General features: G+C 41.5%; 1 protein-coding gene across 4 annotated transcripts in view; it reads right to left on the bottom strand.

Moving 5' to 3' along the window:
• LOC130276813 (leucine zipper protein 2-like) overlaps positions 1-24,239 on the bottom strand; it is a 518,373-nt gene that overhangs the window by 35,441 nt on the left and 458,693 nt on the right. For all 4 annotated transcript variants that reach the window (XM_056526704.1, XM_056526703.1, XM_056526702.1 and 1 more), the window contains one exon: positions 20,076-20,171. In XM_056526704.1, coding sequence (XP_056382679.1) covers positions 20,076-20,171 — 96 coding nt within the window. The remainder of the gene's footprint in view (positions 1-20,075; positions 20,172-24,239) is intronic.

The following is a 24,239-nucleotide window of genomic DNA, read 5'->3' as shown; positions in this document are numbered from 1 at the left end:
TTCCTTTTGGATGACACTGGTTAGGCTAATATGAAATAGCTTTCTACCTTCTGGAGGAGAGTGAATTTGCATACATATGATTTCCTAAGGCTTGAAGCAAGATGTTTTGTATGGATGCAAAAAACAAGAATTATATTATCTTGCTCTCAAGAGGATCCTTGTCCATGCCTATCCCCCAATCAGCTTCAAGGTCTTATGCTCTTTTATCTCAAACTATCTGCTTATCCATGGACATACAGACAGTAGCATGATGACCCATAAACCCTAATCCCCTCCGTCCTCCCTTTTGTTTACCTATTTTTCTTTTTGCCTGGTTTGCCTATCTGTGTATGGGCTTTGTTTTGTTGTTCTGTCTGTTTCTCCTGTTTAAAAAAAATAAATAAATAAAAATGTGTTATAAAGGAATATCTGTCCCCTGTATCCCTTAAAATTACATATATGTTCATAACTGTAATCTCATCACATATTTACCTCATAATGTAAAGATGAATGTGATTACAGACATTTTCTCTACCCAATTGTTGTGTCTGCAGGTTCATTATACATTCAGATCCTTGTGTTGCTAAGAAACATTTACATTTTCCGTTCTACTACGCTCATTCTAAGGTTTTAGAAAATGTTAATCAATTTTCAAGAATTAAAATTTTAATAAGAACTGGTCTCACATCTTACATTCTCCAGATTAGATGTTCTCTTTCTTTTTGTAGGCTGTGAGATGCAGTAACAGCCCTAGTTAATTCTTTTTAAATACTGACTTCTGGTTTTGCCTGTTAGATATTATTACAGTATTTTTTGTATTGAATCTTTGTCTTATATGTATCTAAAACCAAAGTGGTAAAAACCTATTCCCTTTCAACCCTCCCAGAAAAATCACCTACAATATCATGTCCACGAGCTATGTAGTCTGAGACTTGTTTATGTAAACTAATTTCAGACTCATTGCATTGGAAATCATGTGTTTCTAGAGAACAATTTTTGTTTGTTTATGTATTTATTTGTTTGTTTTTATTTGCTAATAACAACCCAGTGGGCAGGTTCAGGACTAACTAAGATCATCTTCATTAAGCTCATGGTGATGGCATGTACATAAAAAAATTGGAGAGCCTACCCTTAGTAACCAATCAGCTCTTTTTTTTTGCAGGTGGCCTAAGGAAAATTTACAAAGCAACAAGATTAATTACTAGAAGCAACTTTACAATATATAAAACAGGCAAAGTAAAATATATGGTAATACCCTATGCATAGTACAATACTATATCCTTCTTTCCTGTATTAATGTATAATACAATAGTTATCAGATGTCAGGGACCGACCAAAGGACAGGGAGAGTGAGCCCTAAACTGACCCTAAAACAGCTCTCCCTGCCTACTTGACCATCCACCCTAAATAGTGGATCAAAAACTGGGCGCTGGTCCCTCCCTGAACTAAACTGCAGGGGCCTAAAAACACATACTGGTCACAAACCAGAAACATACAGGAACATAGAACTCCACAGTATAAAAGTTCAGAGGGCGCAGATCAGAGAGTTAGTACAGAGGACACTATATCAGTGGTCATGAACAGAGGACTCCATAGATCAGCAGACATGAACAGAGGACACTATAGATCGGCGTTCATGAACAGAGGACACTATAGATAAGTGGTCATGAACAGAACTCCATAGATCAGCGGACAAGAATAGAGGACACTATAGATCGGCGGTCATGAACAGAACTCCAAAGATCTGAAACGGATTAGTCTAAACAGACTCCAGGAACAGACAGGAATATAGCATAATCTCCCAGAACCTCCAGTAGACACAAAGTCCCCATGGACCGGTAACAGGGATGCCTAGTTACAACTCAGAAAACAGATACAACAGGATAAAATTATAGAACACAGTTCACACTGAACGCAAGACAGGAATAATCGAAATCCCTTCAGAACATCTCCAGTAGACGCAGGAATAACAATACCCTCTGAGTCCCCATGGACAAGTAACAGGGATGCCTAAACACACAGGATATAGATATAGAACACTGTTCACTCTGAACACAAGACAGGAATAGCAATCCCTCCAAACACTTCCAGTAGACACAGAGTCCCCATGGTGTGGTAAAAGGGATCTAACATAGGACACTGTTCACACTGGACACACAAACAAGACACTCCACTAAAGGAGTAGCCATAATAATAAATCCAAATAGACTACTTGCCAGTGGCACACTCCCAAGTGTAGACAGAAAACTGTCCCAGTAGGAAAACAGAAATATAAAATACAGAACTTCATAAGAATGGATACAAGAGAAAACACAGTGTGAACAGACATATAGCAGAAAAGATATACAAATCCTAAAACCAACTATTCAAACACAGATTAAAATCTACTATAAGCATGCCACCTAACCATGGATACAAAAAAGAAAATACAAAGTGCATGCTAGGACAGAGATAGTAGATTAAAAGCTCAAATAAAGAATACTTCAACAAGAGCTCCAAAGCAGGCTGTCCATCATATTAGCAAGTCAGGATGTAATTATCTCAATCACCAGCCAAGAGGATAGACTGGGCTGACTTTAAATAGACGCATCCTAGGAGCTATTTGCTGAAAAAGGCAGATGCATTAACTATTCCCTGGCCTGGGAACATAAAACTGTTCACATACAACCAAATCCAATAGCTGCGTATGAACACAGACCAAGACAGACAAAACATCAGATCTATCAATAAATTGTGCACATGTTGGAGAATAGTTTGTTTATGAAACATAAAGTAATATATTTAATGCATATCATTGAGGAAGATTGTACTTTATCTGACACTTGGCATTTATCACTATTATTTTTATTATTATTTCCTCTTTTTGGGGAGTTCAAAAATTTAGAATTCCTGAACACAAAATTTCCCAAAAATGTGGTTTGTTCTGTATATTTTTTATGTATTTATTTATTTAGTGGTCTTTTAATAATTATTTATGGTGCTTGTACAATCAGTGAAGATTGGTCAACATGGATTGTGTAGAGACCTGAAAGTGGGAGATAAAATACCTGAAGCAGAGGAGAAAATAATCTACAACACATCTCTTAAAGGTGTTCTAAAGAAATGTTCTACATCTGTTGTTTTTTATGTTTCATTATGTTACTGATGGATTGATGAGTTCAAACCAAAAGTGCTTCCCTTGATGCCTTACAAAATGCCTCTCAGATGCTACTTCTGGGTAGTGTTCCTCTTGGTGAGAGATCGCTGCCTGAAGACATGCCTGTATGATGTAGTAAGACATTTTACCCAGTTAACAGACTTTGAGAGGGGACGTATCATTGGATTGAGGAAAGCGATATGGTTGTTTGCCATTGTGACCAAGACGTGAGGAGGTGTTGCCAGCAGTGGTTACATGAGGAAATGAACACATGGTGTGCAGGCTCCTACTGGCCCAGGGAGATCACCAGTAGAAAGGATATTTTGATCTGCCAACATATACAAGTAGCATTGACAGTCTCCTTGTCCACCATTCAAATTAAGGTGGCACCTTTAAAACACACTCTTTGTCTCTGCATGGACCATTTCCAAGCACTTAGTAGTATGAAATTTGGTGGTATGGTGCTCATTATGTGTCCTGCCATTGACAGTCAGTAATTGTCGCCTTCATTTTTACTGGGGTAACAAACAAGAAATCTGGACTGCTATGGTCTGGAACACTATTGTCTTTAGTGGTAAATCTAGGTTCCTTTTTGAAGATTTGATGATGATTCAAGTACAATTTTGGCAGCGATTACAATTCTTCTCTGCAGATCATCTAGAGCTCTGTCAGGTTGACCATCTTTGGAAGTCATTTCTAGGGGTAAAAATCAGAGCTCTGGCTGGGCCAATAAAAGAGTTGCTTCTTAGCTACTCCTGTCATTGTCTTGTTGGTAGGTCAACCCTTAGCTCCTGCGGACATTCCTCAGACAGGGAAGTGTCGGCAGAACATGCTAGCACTAGGACCACTCGAAAATGTGCCTTCTCATATATGGCAATGCATTTCCTTGTGGAATCCACAGGGAGAATAGACTAGTGTATTCTTTCTGAAGATCCTGGAATCAAAATTTCCGCTACAGAAATATCTGGCTCAGACATTCTGCTGTGTGCACAGTGCAGCAGACTCCTATTGAAATCAATGGGACTTTGCTGCAGGAAAATGTCTGTGTGGAATTCCACATGGAAATTCTGCTATGTGAACATGACCTTGGCCTCTCTCCAAAGCAAAGTTAAGAATAAATATTTACTCCATTCATCTTTCCCTGAACCTTGACCAGTCTACCAATCTCAGCCACTGAAAACTCCTGCCATAGCATGATGCTACCAACACCAACCATACTTCAGGGATGGCATTGGGCAGATGAAGAGCAATACCTGGTCTTTCTTCCAGACATAATGCTTAGTAATGAGGCAAAAAAGTTCAACTTTGATTTCATAAGGCCAGCAATCTTGTTTCTTACAAACTGAGAGACCCGTAGATGCTTTTTGCAAACTACAGGTGGGCTTTCATCTGCCTATTACTGAGGAAAGGCTTCTTTCTTGCCACTCCACTGTAAAGCCCAGATTAGTGCTAAAGTGATGATTGACCTTCTGTAAATTTGTTCCCACCTGCACAGGGGATCTTTAGAGCTAGAGTGACCATTGGATTCACTTTTCTTACTAATGTCCTTTTCTTCTGATTAAATTAGTTTGGTTGTGCAGCCAGCTTTAAATCTCCCCAACTTAAGAATTGTGGAGGCCACTGTTCTCTCGGAAAATGTTAGTGTAACATAACTTTTTTTCTACCTTTCCTCAGATCTGTGCCACCACCCAATTCTTTCTCTGAGCTCTTCAGGCAGCTGTTTCCCCCTCAGAGATTGTTTTATGCTCTGATATGCATTGTCAGCTGTGAGATTTTATATAGGCATGGGTGTGTCTTTACCAATCAAGTCCAATAATCTTGATTTACCACAAGTGACTCCGATCAAGGTGCTGAATCATCTCAGAGATTAACAAGAAAAGTGTGAGTCCCCAAAGCTAAACTTAAAGCCTCATAGTAAGGGGTTTAAATATTTATGTTCATTAGAAATTTTAGTTTTTAGAAAATGTACCTCCTTCTCTCAATATCCCTGTTCCTTTCCTCCCCTTGTTGATAGCTCAGTCCCTAGGTTACAGACAACCACTTCACTATAAAAAATGGGGGTGGGGTGGGAGTCGAGCTGGTATGTGTTTATATACTGCACATATGTATATAGGTCAGGCGTAGGCCAGCCCGTCCACCTCTCTTCTACCGCTGAGTGGTGGTCTGTAACCTAGACAATGAGCTGTCAACAATGGGAGGAAATAAGTAGAAATTTCAGGAGAAGGAAGCAGATTTTATTTGAGTTAGTTGAGATGAGAATATCCATCTAAGGTACCGGTAATTATTTATCATGCACATTGCAGAAGCTTTTCTTATTTGAAGAATTTTCTATAGATCTTTCATTTTTTTAATGCATAATGTTAGTATAAAATACACTGAAACTCCTATTTCTGTTCAATACACTGTAACCTTATGAGGTTCAGAAAGGATCAACTATGTTACATATCAGGAATCTGGGACTTGGAACAAGTGCTTTAATATCCCTGAGGTTCATCCATACAATATGAAGCTTGTACCTTACAAACACTTGTTATTTTTCATTTTGTCACTTGCACGTAAACTGTTTTCAAAGATAGAAGCCGTGAAGACAGTGATATATGATATATGAATCTATAGTCAATTTGCACAATATTTGCCTGGTCTTGTATTATTGGCAGATGTTGTCATGGGTTTTCATTATGGAGAGGCTGGACAATCGTTCATTGCACAGAGCGAGAAATGTTGGCATGTACCTGAGCTTCGAAAGAGAGAGGCAAGGAGCTTCTTAACATAAGTATTTGGAAGTCAAAAAGGCTAAACACATACATATTTGTCTAACCAGTATCTGTTGGAGTTAGTCTGTGCAGAAATACATTTGTGGTCCCAAGGGTCCAAAGTCTTAAATCACTATGAAACTGAAAATGGGGAGGGTTCTTCCAGTAAACTATGCTGTACTAAATGCTATAAGTCATTTTCTCTATTTAACTTCCGGGGGAAAAAATTCAATAAAAAGAATAAAACAGAAAATGGGAAAAAATATCTATGCAATGGCTATGTCGACGGTTCCAATATGATTTCTTTCATGAATGGATCTCGCTATACAGTTCAGAATATGTTACATAGTGAACACAGGCAGAAGGACCCAATTGATTTATAGTGGGATATTAGGGGAAGAATAGGGCTGCATACTGTTTTGCAGAATCAATACAAACCTAAGTTCATTCAGGAAGGGGACAGGTTCTGTCTCTTAAAGATGAAAATACGTTGGTGTAAAATGTACAACATCTTCACAGAAATACACCTGCATTTTGTATTTGAAAATAACAATGTCCTCTATACCATGAATTTTGTCTGTGGGCAGGGTTCTTTCCTTAGGGCACTACTGCCAAAATTAAAAACTTTTCTGGAGGCCTTCTTGCAATAGGAGGAAAGCTTTACATTCAGAAACAAGTTCTATTTTACTTTTAATAATGTTTGAAGATGATGTATATGACATGTGGAGGTTCCGGGAATACTTCTTCTCATCCCCCACTGCTCTTTATCCAAAATCTCTCTTCTTGGTAGATTATGATTTGGGAGATTATGAATGTAGTAATATATATATATATATATATATATATATATATATATATATATATATATGTATATTGTCTAAAACAGATTACCTATTATCTCATGTCCTTGCATTTCTGCCATTGCAATGGAAACTCAATGGGGGAGATTTATCAAAACCTGTGCAGAGGCAAAGTTGCCCAGTTGCCCATAGCAACCAATCAACTTGCTTCTTACATTCTTAACAAGGCCTCTGAAAAGTTAAAGAAGCGATCTGATTGGTTGTTATGGGCAACTGGGCAACTTTGCCTCTCCACGGGTTTTGATAAATCTCCCCCAATGAATTTAATTTACAGCATCATTCCTGAGCACCAACAATCACTGTGGGACAATTTGGAGTCCTACTATACCTTACATCTCATCTTAAAGTAAAAAGAAAATGAAAAAACTACCTTTATAATAAACTAAAAAAAAAAACCTGTTATTTCACCAGTGTTGGGATACTCCTAGGTTCTGCATGAGTTTAAGAAAAAATAACCATGCATAACTAAAGGCAAGTCCACTATGAGATTGATTGTTTTACTTGTATACTATTAAAGGAGAAGTATCATGTAGAAAAATGTATTCCCTATCTAAAGCATAGGGGATAAGTTTTAGAAGCAGTCGGAAAATCATCTCCCCAATCTTCAGCACAGCTTTCCCCGGGTACAGAGCATGTCGAAGGCTGTATCAACGGCTCTCCCATGGAGATACATGAAGGAGGAATGTCAGCCGCCGCTTCTTGTGGAGGCTGACATGCTTCGTTCCAGGGGAGATCCCGGGTCTCATGCAGGAGATTGTGGTGGGTCCCAGTGGTCAGAATCCATCAATATTAAACTTATGCCCTATCTTTTGCATAGGGAATACATTTTTTTTACATGACAGTTCTCCTTTAAAGGGTAGGGACTGAAAAAATATATTTTTTTCTTGTATCTTGCATTTTTTAAAAATCATTTTATTGTCTCTAAAAACAATGTTCTGCCTTAAACGGTTATAGCAATGGCTGCTTTCTTAGATGGATGAGAAATTATGCATTGGTGTGAAAATGATAAACAATTTGACAACTGTTATGCTGAACTTCAGGGACTAAGGGCAGTAAGGATTATTACCTTGGGCACCAGCTTTGCTCGTCTTTTCCTTTGGTCTATAGATTTCTTTAGGTGCTGTTTGGCTTTAACCTCTATTGAGTCATTATACTGCCATGTGAATGAGATTTAAAACTCCTGAATAAAAGCAAGCTATCGTGGTGGAACCTTGAAGACAGACAGTCAACAACCCCCATTATTATTTACAGTATACGTTGAGATCCTCAGAGAACAAACAATTTTTCATTTGAAGTTGAAATGCTCTAACCAACTAAATAAAAGAGAATATAAAATCAGTTCATACTCGAATGAATATTTTAATACTCGCTGTTTTATGATTCTGACCTTTAACTTTTTCAAACTCTTCAAAATGAGCAGGTTTCTTTTACGCTGCTATAATGTTAGGAGCACTGAGCCTACGCAAGGCACAGGCAGACACTAACAGTAGGAAATGGAAACTAAATTGATGTGTCCGGGAAGAAATTACATAACAGACTTGCAGTTTGCTGCACTTAATACATAACTCCTTGTGCCCTTTAGTCTTCTACTTCCTTTGCACACTTGCACATTCATTATAAAAATAAACACTTCCATTTAAAAAAAAATGTTCCATGTTTGATTTTAAAACAATTTGGAACATGCAGTAATAACAATGTAACAATTAGCCAAAACCGAGGAGATTCATTATAATGGACTTGTTAAAGGTAGTGTCCTTATAGAAATAACTTTGCCGTAATGAAGCAAGAATTGTGGATCATAGAGAAATAACTGCAGGAAAGGACAAGAATGTTGCTCACCTGAGTTGAGTCCCAGCCATTGCTAGGTTCTGGGCCCGACCCGCTATGACGCTGGAACATGTCGTGGCCCCACATTATAGAAAGGGAAAGGACTCAGGGCGTACAGGTACGCCCTGCGTCCTTAAGGGGTTAAAATGGTACTCCACTGGAAAAAAAAAAAATTTAAATCAACTGGTGCCAGAAAGTTAAACAGATTTGCAAATTACTTCTATTTAAAAATATTAATCCATCTGGTACTTATCAGCTGCTGTATACTACTGTGGAAGTTATTTTCTTTTTGAATTTCCTTTATGTCTGACCACAGTCCTCTCTGCTGACACATCTGTCCATTTTAGGAAATGTCCAGAGCAGTAGAGGTTTGCTATGGGGATTTGCTTGTACTCTGGACAGTTCCTAACAGGGTCAGAGTACCGTGGTAAGACAGAAAGGAAATTCAAAAAGAAAATAACTTTATCTGTATTATGCAGCAGCTGATAAGTACTGGAAGGATTAAGATTTTTAAATAGAAGTAATTTACAAATTGTCACGATGCCGGCTGGCAGGTAGTGGACCCTCTGTGCCAGAGAGGGATTGGCGTGGACCGTGCTAGTGGACCGGTTCTAAGCCACTACTGGTTTTCACCAGAGCCCGCCGCAAAGCGGGATGGTCTTGCTGCGGCGGTAGTGACCAGGTCGTATCCACTAGCAACGGCTCACCTCTCTGGCTGCTGAAGATAGGCGCGGTACAAGGGAGTAGGCAGAAGCAAGGTCGGACGTAGCAGAAGGTCGGGGCAGGCAGCAAGGATCGTAGTCAGGGGCAACGGCAGAAGGTCTGGAAACACAGGCAAGGAACACACAAGGAACGCTTTCACTGGCACTAAGGCAACAAGATCCGGCAAGGGAGTGCAAGGGAAGTGAGGTAATATAGGGAAGTGCACAGGTGAAAACCCTAATTGGAACCACTGCGCCAATCAGCGGCGCAGTGGCCCTTTAAATCGCAGAGACCCGGCGCGCGCGCGCCCTAGGGAGCGGGGCCGCGCGCGCCGGGACAGAACAGACGGGGAGCGAGTCAGGTAGGGGAGCCGGGGTGCGCATCGCGAGCGGGCGCTACCCGCATCGCGAATCGCATCCCGGCTGGCAGCAGGATCGCAGCGCCCCGGGTCAGAGGACGTGACCGGAGCGCTGCAGCGGAGGGAGTGAAGCGAGCGCTCCGGGGAGGAGCGGGGACCCGGAGCGCTCGGCGTAACAGTACCCCCCCCCTTGGGTCTCCCCCTCTTCTTGGAGCCTGAGAACCTGAGGAGCAGACTTTTGTCAAGGATGTTGTCCTCAGGTTCCCAGGATCTCTCTTCAGGACCACAACCCTCCCAGTCTACTAAAAAAAAATTTTTCCCTCTGACCTTTTTGGCAGCCAAAATTTCCTTGACCGAGAAGACGTCCGAGGAGCCGGAAACAGGAGTGGGAGGAACAGATTTGGGAGAAAAACGGTTGAGGATGAGTGGTTTGAGAAGAGAGACGTGAAAGGCATTAGGGATACGAAGAGAAGGAGGAAGAAGAAGTTTATAAGAGACAGGATTAATTTGACACAAAATTTTGAAAGGACCAAGATAGCGTGGTCCCAACTTGTAGCTAGGGACACGGAAGCGGACATATTTAGCGGAGAGCCATACCTTGTCTCCAGGGGAAAAAACGGGGGGAGCTCTTCTTTTCTTATCCGCGAACCTCTTCATGCGTGAAGAAGCCTGTAAGAGAGAATTTTGGGTCTCTCTCCATATAATGGAAAGGTCACGAGAAATTTCATCCACAGCGGGCAGACCAGAGGGCAAGGGGGTAGGGAGGGGGGGAAGAGGGTGACGGCCGTACACCACGAAAAATGGGGATTTGGAGGAAGATTCAGAGACCCTGAAGTTATACGAAAATTCGGCCCATGGAAGGAGATCTGCCCAGTCATCCTGGCGGGAGGAAACAAAATGTCGCAAATAATCACCCAGGATCTGGTTAATTCTTTCTACTTGTCCATTGGACTGGGGATGATATGCAGAGGAAAAATTTAATTTAATCTTGAGTTGTTTACAGAGAGCCCTCCAGAATTTAGACACGAATTGGACCCCTCTATCCGAGACAATCTGCGTAGGCAACCCGTGAAGACGAAAAATGTGTACAAAAAATTGTTTAGCCAACTGAGGCGCAGAAGGAAGACCAGGAAGAGGGATGAAATGTGCCATTTTGGAGAATCGATCAACGACCACCCAAATAACGGTGTTGCCACGGGAAGGGGGTAAATCAGTAATAAAATCCATACCAATCAGAGACCAAGGCTGTTCGGGGACAGGCAGAGGATGAAGAAAACCAGCGGGCTTCTGGCGAGGAGTCTTATCCCGGGCACAGATAGTGCAGGCTCGCACAAAGTCCCCAACATCCGTCTCCAGAGTCGGCCACCAATAGAAGCGGGAGATGAGTTGCACAGATTTCTTGATGCCCGCATGACCTGCGAGATGGGAGGAGTGACCCCATTTGAGGATTCCGAGGCGTTGGCGTGGAGAAACAAAGGTCTTTCCTGGAGGAGTCTGCCTGATGGAGGCAGGAGAAGTGGAGATCAGGCAGTCAGGTGGAATGATGTGTTGCGGAGGGAGATCAACTTCTGAGGCATCCGAGGAACGAGAGAGAGCATCGGCCCTAATGTTCTTATCGGCAGGACGAAAGTGAATCTCAAAATTAAATCGGGCAAAGAACAGAGACCACCGGGCCTGGCGAGGATTCAGCCGTTGGGCCGACTGGAGGTAGGAGAGGTTCTTGTGGTCGGTGTAGATAATAACAGGAAATCTTGATCCCTCCAGCAGATGCCTCCATTCCTCAAGTGCTAATTTAATGGCTAGAAGCTCTCGATCCCCGATGGAGTAGTTCCTCTCCGCTGGAGAGAAGGTCCTAGAGAAAAAACCACAAGTGACAGCATGCCCGGAAGGATTTTTTTGTAGAAGAACAGCTCCAGCTCCTACTGAGGAGGCATCAACCTCCAATAGGAAGGGTTTGGAAGGGTCAGGTCTGGAGAGCACGGGAGCCGAAGAAAAGGCAGACTTGAGTCGTTTAAAGGAGTCTTCTGCTTGAGGAGGCCAGGACTTGGGATCAGCATTTTTCTTGGTTAAAGCCACGATAGGAGCCACAATGGTAGAAAAATGTGGAATAAATTGCCTGTAATAATTGGCGAACCCCAAAAAGCGTTGGATAGCACGGAGTCCGGAGGGGCGTGGCCAATTTAAGACGGCAGAGAGTTTGTCTGGATCCATCTGTAGTCCCTGGCCAGAGACCAAATATCCTAGAAAAGGAAGAGATTGGCATTCAAACAGACATTTCTCAATTTTGGCATAGAGTTGGTTGTCACGAAGTCTCTGAAGAACCATACGGACATGCTGGCGGTGTTCTTCTAGATTGGCAGAAAAAATTAGGATATCGTCCAGATATACCACAACACAGGAGTATAACAGATCACGAAAAATTTCATTGACAAAGTCTTGGAAGACGGCAGGGGCATTGCACAGTCCAAAGGGCATGACCAGATACTCAAAGTGTCCATCTCTGGTGTTAAATGCCGTTTTCCACTCGTCCCCCTCTCTGATGCGGATGAGGTTATAGGCGCCTCTTAAGTCCAATTTAGTGAAGATGTGGGCACCTTGGAGGCGATCAAAGAGTTCAGAGATGAGGGGTAAGGGGTAGCGGTTCTTAACCGTGATTTTATTAAGACCGCGGTAGTCAATGCAAGGACGTAGGGAGCCATCTTTTTTGGACACAAAGAAAAATCCGGCTCCGGCAGGAGAGGAGGATTTACGGATAAAGCCCTTTTTTAGATTCTCCTGGACGTATTCGGACATGGCAAGAGTCTCTGGGGCAGAGAGAGGATAAATTCTGCCCCGGGGTGGAGTAGTACCCGGGAGGAGGTCGATAGGGCAATCATAAGGCCTGTGAGGAGGTAGAGTCTCAGCTTGTTTTTTTGCAGAAAACATCCGCGAAGTCCATATAGGCCTTAGGGAGACCGGTTACTGGAGGAACCACAGAGTTACGGCAAGGGTTACTGGGAACCGGTTTTAGACAGTTCTTGGAACAAGAGGACCCCCAACTCTTGATCTCCCCAGTGGACCAATCCAGGGTTGGGGAATGAAGTTGAAGCCAGGGAAGTCCAAGGAGAATCTCCGAGGTGCAATTGGGGAGGACCAAAAGTTCAATCCTCTCATGATGAGATCCGATGCTCATAAGAAGGGGCTCCGTGCGGAAACGTATGGTACAGTCCAATCTTTCATTATTTACACAATTGATGTAGAGGGGTCTGGCGAGACTGGTCACTGGGATGTTGAACCTGTTGACGAGAGAGGCCAAAATAAAATTTCCTGCAGATCCAGAGTCCAAGAAGGCCACTGTAGAGAAGGAGAAGGCAGAGGCAGACATCCGCACAGGCACAGTAAGACGTGGAGAAGCAGAGTAGACATCAAGGACTGTCTCACCTTTGTGCGGAGTCAGCGTACGTCTTTCCAGGCGGGGAGGACGGATAGGACAATCCCTCAGGAAGTGTTCGGTACTAGCACAGTACAGGCAGAGGTTCTCCATACGGCGTCGTGTCCTCTCTTGAGGTGTCAGGCGAGACCGGTCGACCTGCATAGCCTCCACGGCGGGAGGCACAGGAACAGATTGCAGGGGACCAGAGGAGAGAGGAGCCGAGGAGACGAAACGCCTCGTGCGAACAGAGTCCATATCTTGGCGGAGTTCCTGACGCCTTTCAGAAAAACGCATGTCAATGCGAGTGGCTAGGTGAATAAGTTCATGTAGATTAGCAGGAATTTCTCGTGCGGCCAGAACATCTTTAATGTTGCTGGATAGGCCTTTTTTGAAGGTCGCGCAGAGGGCCTCATTATTCCAGGACAATTCTGAAGCAAGTGTACGGAATTGTACGGCATACTCGCCAACGGAAGAATTACCCTGGACCAGGTTCAACAGGGCAGTCTCAGCAGAAGAGGCTCGGGCAGGTTCCTCAAAGACACTTCGGATTTCCGAGAAGAAGGAGTGTACAGAGGCAGTGACGGGGTCATTGCGGTCCCAGAGCGGTGTGGCCCATGACAGGGCTTTTCCGGACAGAAGACTGACTACGAAAGCCACCTTAGACCTTTCAGTGGGAAACAGGTCCGACATCATCTCCAGATGCAGGGAACATTGGGAAAGAAAGCCACGGCAAAACTTAGAGTCCCCATCAAATTTATCCGGCAAGGATAAGCGTATCCCAGGAGCGGCCACTCGCTGCGGAGGAGGTGCAGGAGCTGGCGGAGGAGATGACTGCTGAAGCTGTGGTAGCAACTGTTGTAGCATAACGGTCAGTTGAGACAGCTGTTGGCCTTGTTGCGCTATCTGTTGTGACTGCTGGGCGACCACCGTGGTGAGGTCAGTGACAACTGGCAGAGGAACTTCAGCGGGATCCATGGCCGGATCTACTGTCACGATGCCGGCTGGCAGGTAGTGGACCCTCTGTGCCAGAGAGGGATTGGCGTGGACCGTGCTAGTGGACCGGTTCTAAGCCACTACTGGTTTTCACCAGAGCCCGCCGCAAAGCGGGATGGTCTTGCTGCGGCGGTAGTGACCAGGTCGTATCCACTAGCAACGGCTCACCTCTCTGGCTGCTGAAGATAGGCGCGGTACAAGGGAGTAGGCAGAAGCAAGGTCGGACGTAGCAGAAGGTCGGGGCAGGCAGCAAGGATCGTAGTCAGGGGCAACGGCAGAAGGTCTGGAAACACAGGCAAGGAACACACAAGGAACGCTTTCACTGGCACTAAGGCAACAAGATCCGGCAAGGGAGTGCAAGGGAAGTGAGGTAATATAGGGAAGTGCACAGGTGAAAACCCTAATTGGAACCACTGCGCCAATCAGCGGCGCAGTGGCCCTTTAAATCGCAGAGACCCGGCGCGCGCGCGCCCTAGGGAGCGGGGCCGCGCGCGCCGGGACAGAACAGACGGGGAGCGAGTCAGGTAGGGGAGCCGGGGTGCGCATCGCGAGCGGGCGCTACCCGCATCGCGAATCGCATCCCGGCTGGCAGCAGGATCGCAGCGCCCCGGGTCAGAGGACGTGACCGGAGCGCTGCAGCGGAGGGAGTGAAGCGAGCGCTCCGGGGAGGAGCGGGGACCCGGAGCGCTCGGCGTAACACAAATCTGTTTAACTTTCTGGCAACGGTTGATTTATCCCTTTAACGACCAAGGATGTATATTTAACGCAGGTTCATGCGGTAACCCCGTGTCATATCGGGTCGGTACCGCCATGTAACTGAAGCCAGGACCCGGGGCTAATAGCGCGCAGCAGCAATTGCAGTGCCGCATGCTATTAACCCTTTAGACACTGCGTTCAAAGTTGAACGCTGCATCTAAAATGAAAGTAAAAGCTTCCTGGCTGCTCAGTGGGGCTGATCAGGACCACTGCAGTGAAAATGCGGTGTCCCGGTCAGCTAGGACGCGAGCGGAGGTCCTCTTGACTTCTTCCGACGCCTCTGATCGGCGATTGACTGGTCCAAGCCTGAGATGCAGGCTTGAACAATCGACCACAGATAACACTAATCAATGCAAAGCTATGGCTTTACAGTGATCAGTGTAAACGATCAGTGTGTGCAATGTTATAGGCCCCTATGGGAGCTATAACACTGCAAAGAAAAAGTGTTAAAAAAAAGTTAATAAATGTGATTTAATCCTTTCCCTGATAAAAATCTAAATCACCCCCCTTTTCCCATACAAAAAACATGTAAATAAAAATAAACATAAATGCCACATGCGTAAATGTCTGAAATATGAAAATATATCATTAATTAAACCGCATGGTCAATGGCGCACGCACAAAAAAATTCCAAAGTCCAAAATAATGTATTTTTGGTCATTTTTTATATCATGTAAAAATGAAGAAAAAGCGATCAAAAAGTCTGATCAATATAAAAAATTATACCGCTAAAAACTTCAGATCACGGCACAAAAAATTTGCCCTCATATCACCCCATAAACGGTAAAATCAAAAAGTTATAGGGGTCAGAATATGACAATTTTAAACATATACATTTTCCTGCATGTAGTTAAAATTTTTTCCAGAAGTGCGACAAAATCAAACCTATATAAGTAGGATATCATTTTAATCGTATGTTCCTAATGAATAAAGGTAAGGTGTAATTTTTACCGAACAATGCACTGCGTAGAAACGGAAGCCCCCAAAATTTACAACATTGCATTTTTTCTTCAATTTCGTCGCACAAGGATTTTTTTTCCATTTCTCCATAGATTTCTGGGTAAAATGACTAATGTGAATGCAAAGTAGAATTGTTGGTGCAAAAAATAAGCCATCATATGGATAATTAGGTGCAAACTTGAAAGAGTTATGATTTTTAAAAGGTGAGGAGGAAAACACAAAAGTGCAAAAACAGAAAAACCTGTGTCCTTAAGGGGTTAAAAAAATGTTTTCCAGCATAGTACACATTTAAGTCATGCAAGGTTTAACTTTTTGCACTGCCACCACTGGTTGAAGTATGCAAAATTGTATAAGGATTGGGTTACATGACCTTCTTTCCAATAGGTTTCTGCCCTAGAAGCCACTAGAATGTTCAAAAGTGAGGAGTCCCCAAGTCACACCCTTCCTTCCCAAAGGGCTAAAACTAGAATAAACCAGTTAGTTCTGGTTCAAGTCGTGGCATACATTTACTGCACTGCAATCATACAGTGATAACAGTCCTCCAACCCCCCAGGCCATAGCTTGAACTCCTGAAATGCTTTTATTAATGGTAATCATGACATCAAAAATGGAGGATACTTCCTTTGTCACCCCACAGTGTGGTCACTTAGGTTAATGGGCTCAGCCTCCTGTATAAAGTATGTGGCAGCCTCCAACCTCTCCACTAACAAATGATGTTGGTGGAGAGAAGGATTGGGCATGATGGATTTCTCCTGTCTGACATTATTGTTTTGTGAGAGATAAGCCACAACAAGAGCTGTTTGCCTGCAGTCACCCCTCCTCATAGGTAACACATTAACATTTGGCCATGCTAAATGTTTAGGTAGATGGGGGGGGGCTGTAGAAGATATAACTGTCTTTTGAATGGATTTTTGCCTGGTAGCTATCGAAAGGGAATGCCCACCTTTAGGAGTGCAAAGGTTATAGTTTCAACCTAGAGCCTTAAGGTCACCCAAATGCTTTATCTGCTCCATATGAGGAGACCGGTGCTATAGGCAAAGCATCATTATTGTGGACCAGGGTCACTAAGTAACCCTTCTAGGTCGACTACAAGTACTAGATTAATTAAATTTCCTTACACATTTCCTTCACAGCTATATGAGTATCAAAAGCAAAATATTATATTCAGCTGATTACCCATTTACTATAATGTCAGTTTATTAGGGTGGACCTAGAATTATTTTATGGTCTACTGGAAATGAAGAAAACAAGCGATGAGAGTTCAGATCAATTACTTAGAATTCAATCTTCATATCTATCTCTGGCATTTTACAGTTCTTTACAAACCTTACAAGGGGCAGAACAATGAAGAACTGTAAGCTTTGATGTCTGAAAAGGTCACACAGATTTATCTCCAGTTTATGTTGTGTTCCTGGTGGATTTCAGGAAAGGTCAAACAATTTGGACTTAGTTTGAACAGACTGACTGCTACATAATCTCGTTGGGGTCACTATGACTTACTTCTTGTTTGTTTTTAATATGTTGATGTTCTTTTTGTTGTAGTTAATACATTTTTCTTGACTTTTAGTAGCCCTATCTTATCTGCTGTTTGTCTATTTATCAGATGCTTTCCCAGTAGATAAAGCCATTTGTTGTGTTTGTCCTTTCTGGAGATTTAGTATTAGCCTGTCACATTATCTGGGTTATAGCAAACTCTTATGTAATGAAATGATCTTGAAAGAAAAAAGTGATTGGGAATGCTGGAAAATCCTTGCTGGTTCTAAAGGGACTCATTTAAACTATACAGGAAGAGAATGCAAATATCACCCACAATATTATCAGATAAAAAGTATTGATCCACGATTCTATTTCTAATAATAACAATAATAATAATGATAATAATAATAATAATCTAAAAAAATTCATATGGGTATTTTCACAAATAGGTTTTTTGAATTTAAATAAGCTTTTAACATTTTTTTTTTTTTTATGGCAGTTTTAAACCTAAAATGCTAATTCATCTAATGTACATTTAAATTATGACTATTGTTTTTACTAGCACATTTATAAATAACTTTGATCGCAACTTTGATCACCGCGTCCAGGGCCGGCCTTAGGTGTTCAGGCGCCCTTTGCGAGCTAACCTTGTGGCGACTCCCCCCCACTCCCCATAAATGTACACAAAGAGGAAAAAAATATTTGTGACAAATATTTTTATATCTTATAAGTCCCCTGCCCCCTTAATCAGTCCCATATACCCCTTCACCAGTCCCCTGCTCCTCTTAATCAGATGCAGTATAGTTCCCCCACATTAGGTGCAGTATAGTTCCCCCACATTAGGTTTAGTATAGTTCCCCACATTAGGTGCAGTATAGTTCCCCCACATTAGGTGCAGTATAGTTCCCCACATTAGGTGCAGTATAGTTCCCCCACATTAGGTGCAGTATAGTTCCCCCACATTAGGTGCCATATAGTTCCCCACATTAGGTGCAGTATAGTTCTCCACATTAGGTTGGCAGTAGTGTTGCTCACGAATATTCGCAATTCGAATTTTATTTGCGAATATCGCATATTCGCGAATTCGCGAATATTCGCGAATATAGCGCTATACATTCGTAATTACGAATATTCGTTTTTTTTTTTTTTTTTTTTCACAGTACACATCACAGTGATCATCCCTCTCTGCTTCCAGCTTGTGTGGTGTAAAGAAGGCTCTAATACTACTGTGTGAGACTGGCGTGCGAAACTTCGCATATGCGAAAATTAGCATATGCTAATTTTGTATATGCTAATATTCACATATTTTTATTTTCGCATTCGCGAATGTTCGCATATGCGAAAATAAAACGAGATTATAACGAATATGTGAATATTCGCGAATATATGACAAATCTCCTTATGGAAGCTACAAAACTGGTGAATGAAGTATTACTGTACAAACCATGCCATACTGCATGGGGAAAAATGTACTATAGTGTTTTCTGAAAGGAAAGGAACTTGATATGCAGTGCCTCCTACTGGAGGTAGTTTTCTCACAAATTGACCCTTAAAGGCCATGATTAAGAGCTATTGATAGGTTCACTTTTTCTTTTCGTGTATTATTATATATTTTTTTTTTTCATTTTTAATTCAGACCTATTAAATGTGAAGTTTTAATCTACTACTTTTTATTGGAGCTGGACACCCTCTTTGTTTCAAGTTGACCCTTAAAAGACCTTAAAGAAGAACTTAAGGGTATTTGTTGCCCATATCATGCTCACTTACCATCTCTAGTCATACAGCATTATTTGTTTTATTCCATTGCAGCTGCATCTATGTGTTTTATTATAGTGTTGTATGTATCATAACAGAATGTCAGTCCTGGGTTCTGACTTTCGATGAACTACAGAATAACATCATCACATACCACATCCTGTCCTATCAGCTTTTAGATCCCGCCACTCCCAGGTCTACCTGCTATCTTAATGGCTGAGGCTGCGTTTACAAATTGCTTTTTTTTTTGCTGTGTTTTAGCAATTTTTTTTGTGATTTTTCCATCATGGCAAAAAAAAAAATTGTGTTTTACCACAATTGTCCAAATTAAGGTAAAAATTGTATATCAGGAATCCTCTGTTATGTTTTAAGGCCCTATCAACACTGAATTAGGGAGAAAACTACCTACATAGCAGATCCTTTTTTTTTTGGGAAGAATGGTGAAACACTCAGATGACCTGTCAGATTTCCTGTCTTCAGTATATACATGTATCCCATTGCCCCTTTTTAGAATTCCATCTTCTATTAAACCCCTGTGATTCCTCCTGGAAATCTTCTTAGATACGAACTGTAACATTAATTCCAAATAGTACAAATGAACTTGCAAGCAGCATGAACATTAAAAAGCTGCCATGTTTACGCAAGTGTAATGGCCTCTTCAAACAGCTGATCAGTGGGGGGTCGGGAGTTAGACCTAATATTAATAACCTACCCTGAGGATAGGCCATTAATTTTTAAAGCTCAGATAACCCCTTTAATGTGTGTACGATATTGTGATTTCCAGTGGGAGAAAAAGGACAGATTACAATAAAGTGATTTGTACATAGTACTGCTCGCCCCCTGTACAACAAGAATCCAGTGCTGATGGTTTCAGGATATAAACGTATATATTAGGTTGAGGCAGCTTCCTGAAACGATGAACAGGTTTTATACTATGTACAGGATACAGGAGAATCCGATGGGTATGAAGCTTTAAGACCAACTAAAGTCATAGATTATTCTGAGCAATTATTTTGTAATAGCAAAGTAATCAGTCTGTACAGTCAATAAACAAATCAGAGAGAGAAGTTCATGGCTCAGCATTTTTAGTAAAATTACATAAACTTACATTGAGAGAGGAATCGCAGATCTTGGCATGTTGGAATTCTTTATTGCCTTCTTTTCTGGAATCTGAACTTGTGTTTGATATTTCTACTATCCGGCCCTAAAGGAATATGAAAAAAAATTGTTAATGAAAAAAAAAAAAAAACAATTGACTGAGGCCTAAAATTTTTTAATTTATGATTTATTAGTTGAGTACATTAAAAATAATAAGATAGGAGTGGATAGTAGAGATGAGCGAAAAGAATCTGATGAATCCGAATTTGTTACAAATTTCAGGAAAAATTTGCTTCGCAATGAATCCGAATATTGCCGCTTCATTAACCCCTTAACGACAATGGACGTAAATGTACGTCATGGTGACGTGGTACTTAGCGCACCATGACATACATTTACGCGCCGACATGATCGCGAGCACCAACATGATCGCGATGCCCGGCAGGTCCCGGCTGATATCAGCAGCCAGGGACCCACCGGTAATGGTGTACATCCGCGATCGCGTGGATGTCCGCCATTAACTCCTCAGATGCTGTGATCAATACAGATTACGGCATCTGCGGCAGTGCGGTACTTTGAATGGATGATCATCCAGTATGGCGGCCGGAGGTCCCCTCACCTGGCTCCGGCCGTCTCCCGGGGTCTTCTGCTCTCGTCTGAGATCGAGCAGACCAGAGCAGAAGATGACTGATAATACTGATCAGTGCTGTGTCCTATACATAGCACTGAACAGTATTAGCAATCAACTGATTGCTATTAATAGTCCCCTATGGGGACATAAAAAGTGTAAAAAAAAAAAAAAGAAAATAAATTTAAAATAAAAAAGTAAAAAAATGTGAAAAATCCCCTCCTCCAATAAAAAGTAAAACGTTCGTTTTACCCATTTTACCCCCCCAAAAAAATATTAATACACATATTTGCCGCGTGCATAAAAGTCTGAACTATTAAAATATACTGTTAATCCCGTACGGTGAATGGCGTAAACGTAAAAAAAATAAAAAAAAAAGTCCAAAATTGCTGCTTGTTTGTCACATTTTATTCAAAAAAAAATATATATATAATAAAAAATTATTAAAAAGTAAAACCTAAGCAAAAGTGGTACTGATAAAAACAACAGATCATGGCACAAAAAATGAGCCCTCATATCGCCCCATATACAGAAAAATGAGAAAGTTATAGGTGGTAAAAATAGGGCAATTTCAAACATACTAATTTTGTTAAAAATGGTTTGAGTTTTTTTTAAGCGGTACAATTATAGAAAAGCATATAAAATGGGTATCATTTTAATTGTATTGACCCACAGAATAAAGAAAACATGTCATTTTTACCGGAAAGTGTACAGCGTGAAAACAAAACCTTCCAAAATTTGCTAAATTGCGGTTTTCTTTTCAATTTTCCCACATAAATGATATTTGTTTGGTTGCGCCATACATTTTATGGTACAATATGTGATGTAATTACAAAGTAAAATTGGTGACGCAAAAAACAAGCCCTCATATGGGTCTGTGGATGGAAATATAAGACAGTTATGATTTTTAGAAGGCGAGGAGGAAAAAACGAAAATGCAAAAATAAAATTGGTCTGGTCCTTAAGGCCAAAATGGGCCTGGTCCTTAAGGGGTTAAACTCCATTTAGTGTGGTCCAGGCTCCAGGGCATCTAAGATGGCAGCTCCAGGCTTTGTCATTGTGCCACTCTGCAACATTGATTCAAATAGTGACGCCTCTAATCTGCATGTCATACTGAATAACAGTATTATTTCACTAACACAGCACACTCCCTATGCGTGTTACGGCAAGGCAAAGTGTTCTACACCCCTATTGAGGCACTCTGTCGGCCAGAAATAGCCATTTTTAATAGTGATTCACCACAAATAAATTCGGACCATGCCAAATTTGCTCATCTCTAGTGGATATCATTGGATATAAAGAAATAGAATGATAAAATAAATCAAACAAATGAAAGAAACCTTACATTACATCTCATGATTTCATGGGTTCTACTAAAAGGAATACTGTGATGCATGACAACTTATCCCCTCCCTGGCTGTGCTGGCAATGGGAACTGTACATTTGACTGGAAGATTCATTAATAAAACTTACATGAAATAAAATAAAAATAATTCAATTACCAATGTACCCAAAATAGAAAACATAATTATTTTCAAACACAATTTATCTTGTATTGTTTTCTTAAAATACATAATCAGATGTTAAACTGTATTTCTCTTTATGGTCCTAAATGTGTCTATTGCTCTATATTTTAACCTAAACTGTATCTCATGCACACAGTAGGTTTCAGCTTTCAATGTTATGTATGTTCTAGGCACCACACGTGGCACCCATCAAGTAGACCCATGCACCCCCAGCCCTAGAGATGCTTTTGTATACATACCCAAGAATGCAGAGCCTGGACAGCAAGGGAGAGCTCAATTTATGGCTGCAGCTTTCGAGATGTGGCACCTAGAGGCACTGGTTTCTTGTCAGGTGTCCCTCTATAGGTGACATATGAGAATGCAGCTCATTGTTTTTTGTTTTTTTCTGTTTTTTTTTTTAATGTTCCAAGATAAAGCCACCTTATTTGTCTTAGGCTTGTGCACTGTACTCACCACAGTTATTGCTGGATTACACCTGAGAACAAAACAGCTGAACATGGCTCAAAATGCTTTCAACCTCAAAAAGTTTGAACACTTGAAATAGCTAATAAAGATACAATGTCCTGAACAGATTTCCTTTTCTTCATTCCCTCCTTGCATGCACCATACTGTCATACTATTGAGAAACATGTAAGTGCCTGAAATGCTGCAGATTACATTCATTTTGATCTATAGAGCATTTGTAAAGACCTTTATCCAGGATAAAATAACCACTTTTAGGCTGTAAATTTATTTCTTTGTGCTGCACTTGAAAATTGCTCCACTTATAAGAAAACATGCTCAGGCTGTTCAAAGTGGAAAGAAATGGCGATTATTGATATTTTAACACATACGTTGGCTGATATCTGAGGTCTTGGTCATTTATAATAATAGGGGCCTGAATGATCTCTAATGGTCAAAAGAAATTGCACATTGGTTGCTTTTCTTGGAGAAAAAAAAGTATAATTAAAAATATAAACATCTACATCTCAAGGATAATGGTGTGGGTGTCATAATGCGTGGTATCTGGATCCCTCTAGTCTTTATTCCAAGTACAATAATTTTCATACACAACATCAGACTGCATCTTGCTCATGCTACTGTGAGCAGTCCGTGTGGCCTAAATGTACTACTGTAGCCTGCAGCATCTCCGAACATGTCTCCTATCAAGCATATCCGGGACATCATTGGTCGGCAATTGTAAAGGAAGCTTCCAGCTGCAGATCATTATGATTTGAATTCCAAAGGGCATTCAGCGTGGCAAAACATTCCTCAGACAACTAATAATAACCTCACTGATAGCATACCAAGCATGTATTCTTGTGTATGGTTTTCATTCTTACTTTGTAGTGTATGCTCCAATTTGCCCATGTGGGTTCTTTTATGTGGACAAAACCATCAGGCAGCTCCAAATACGTGTCTGTAAACACTTCCATTATTTAAAACCAGAGTGAGTGAGCCTAGGTGGATTGCCCACAGGAGAGAAGCCCATGGGAGTAATTGTAAAGGAGTAAAATCTGCCAGCCTGGAGAGGGTTTATGTCCCACGATACATAGGTAATAGACATACTATGCTTCACTAGGGAGAGGCCCACTTAATTATGCAGCTTGGTGCTTTGGGTCCAATCAAACTTAATGACCGTCAGGTTCTAAGACCCTTTTTATGAGCATGGGTTTGATTGACTATTCCTTGTTTGTTTATATGTCACCTCGGTAACCATACTCCTGAGTGAAGATATAGGTGCTTAGGTACAGCATGATGTGGAGCATCGGCGAGAGGAAGTGCGCTGTGACGCACAAAACATCTGTCCCGAAACGTGGCATCTGTCTTGTGCCGTTTCCCTGCTATGTGTGTCTGCATGAACCGAATATAAAGCTTAAAAGATATTTCCTTCTATCTGGTGAGTACCGTCTTCATTTTTTATACTGTGTCTTTAAAAGCTGGTGGCCAGATATATGGAGCTCTCTAAGGTCTTGTCTGCTTTCAGCAGACTTCCATTGTTTTCAATGGGACTCGGCTGTCCAGTTTCCACCACAAAAATT

Source organism: Hyla sarda, chromosome 6, assembly GCF_029499605.1.
Source record: "Hyla sarda isolate aHylSar1 chromosome 6, aHylSar1.hap1, whole genome shotgun sequence".
Classification (NCBI taxonomy): Eukaryota; Metazoa; Chordata; class Amphibia; order Anura; family Hylidae; genus Hyla; species Hyla sarda.
The sequence above is the reverse complement of the archived record's forward strand: the minus strand, read 5'-3'. Positions and strand labels throughout refer to the sequence as shown.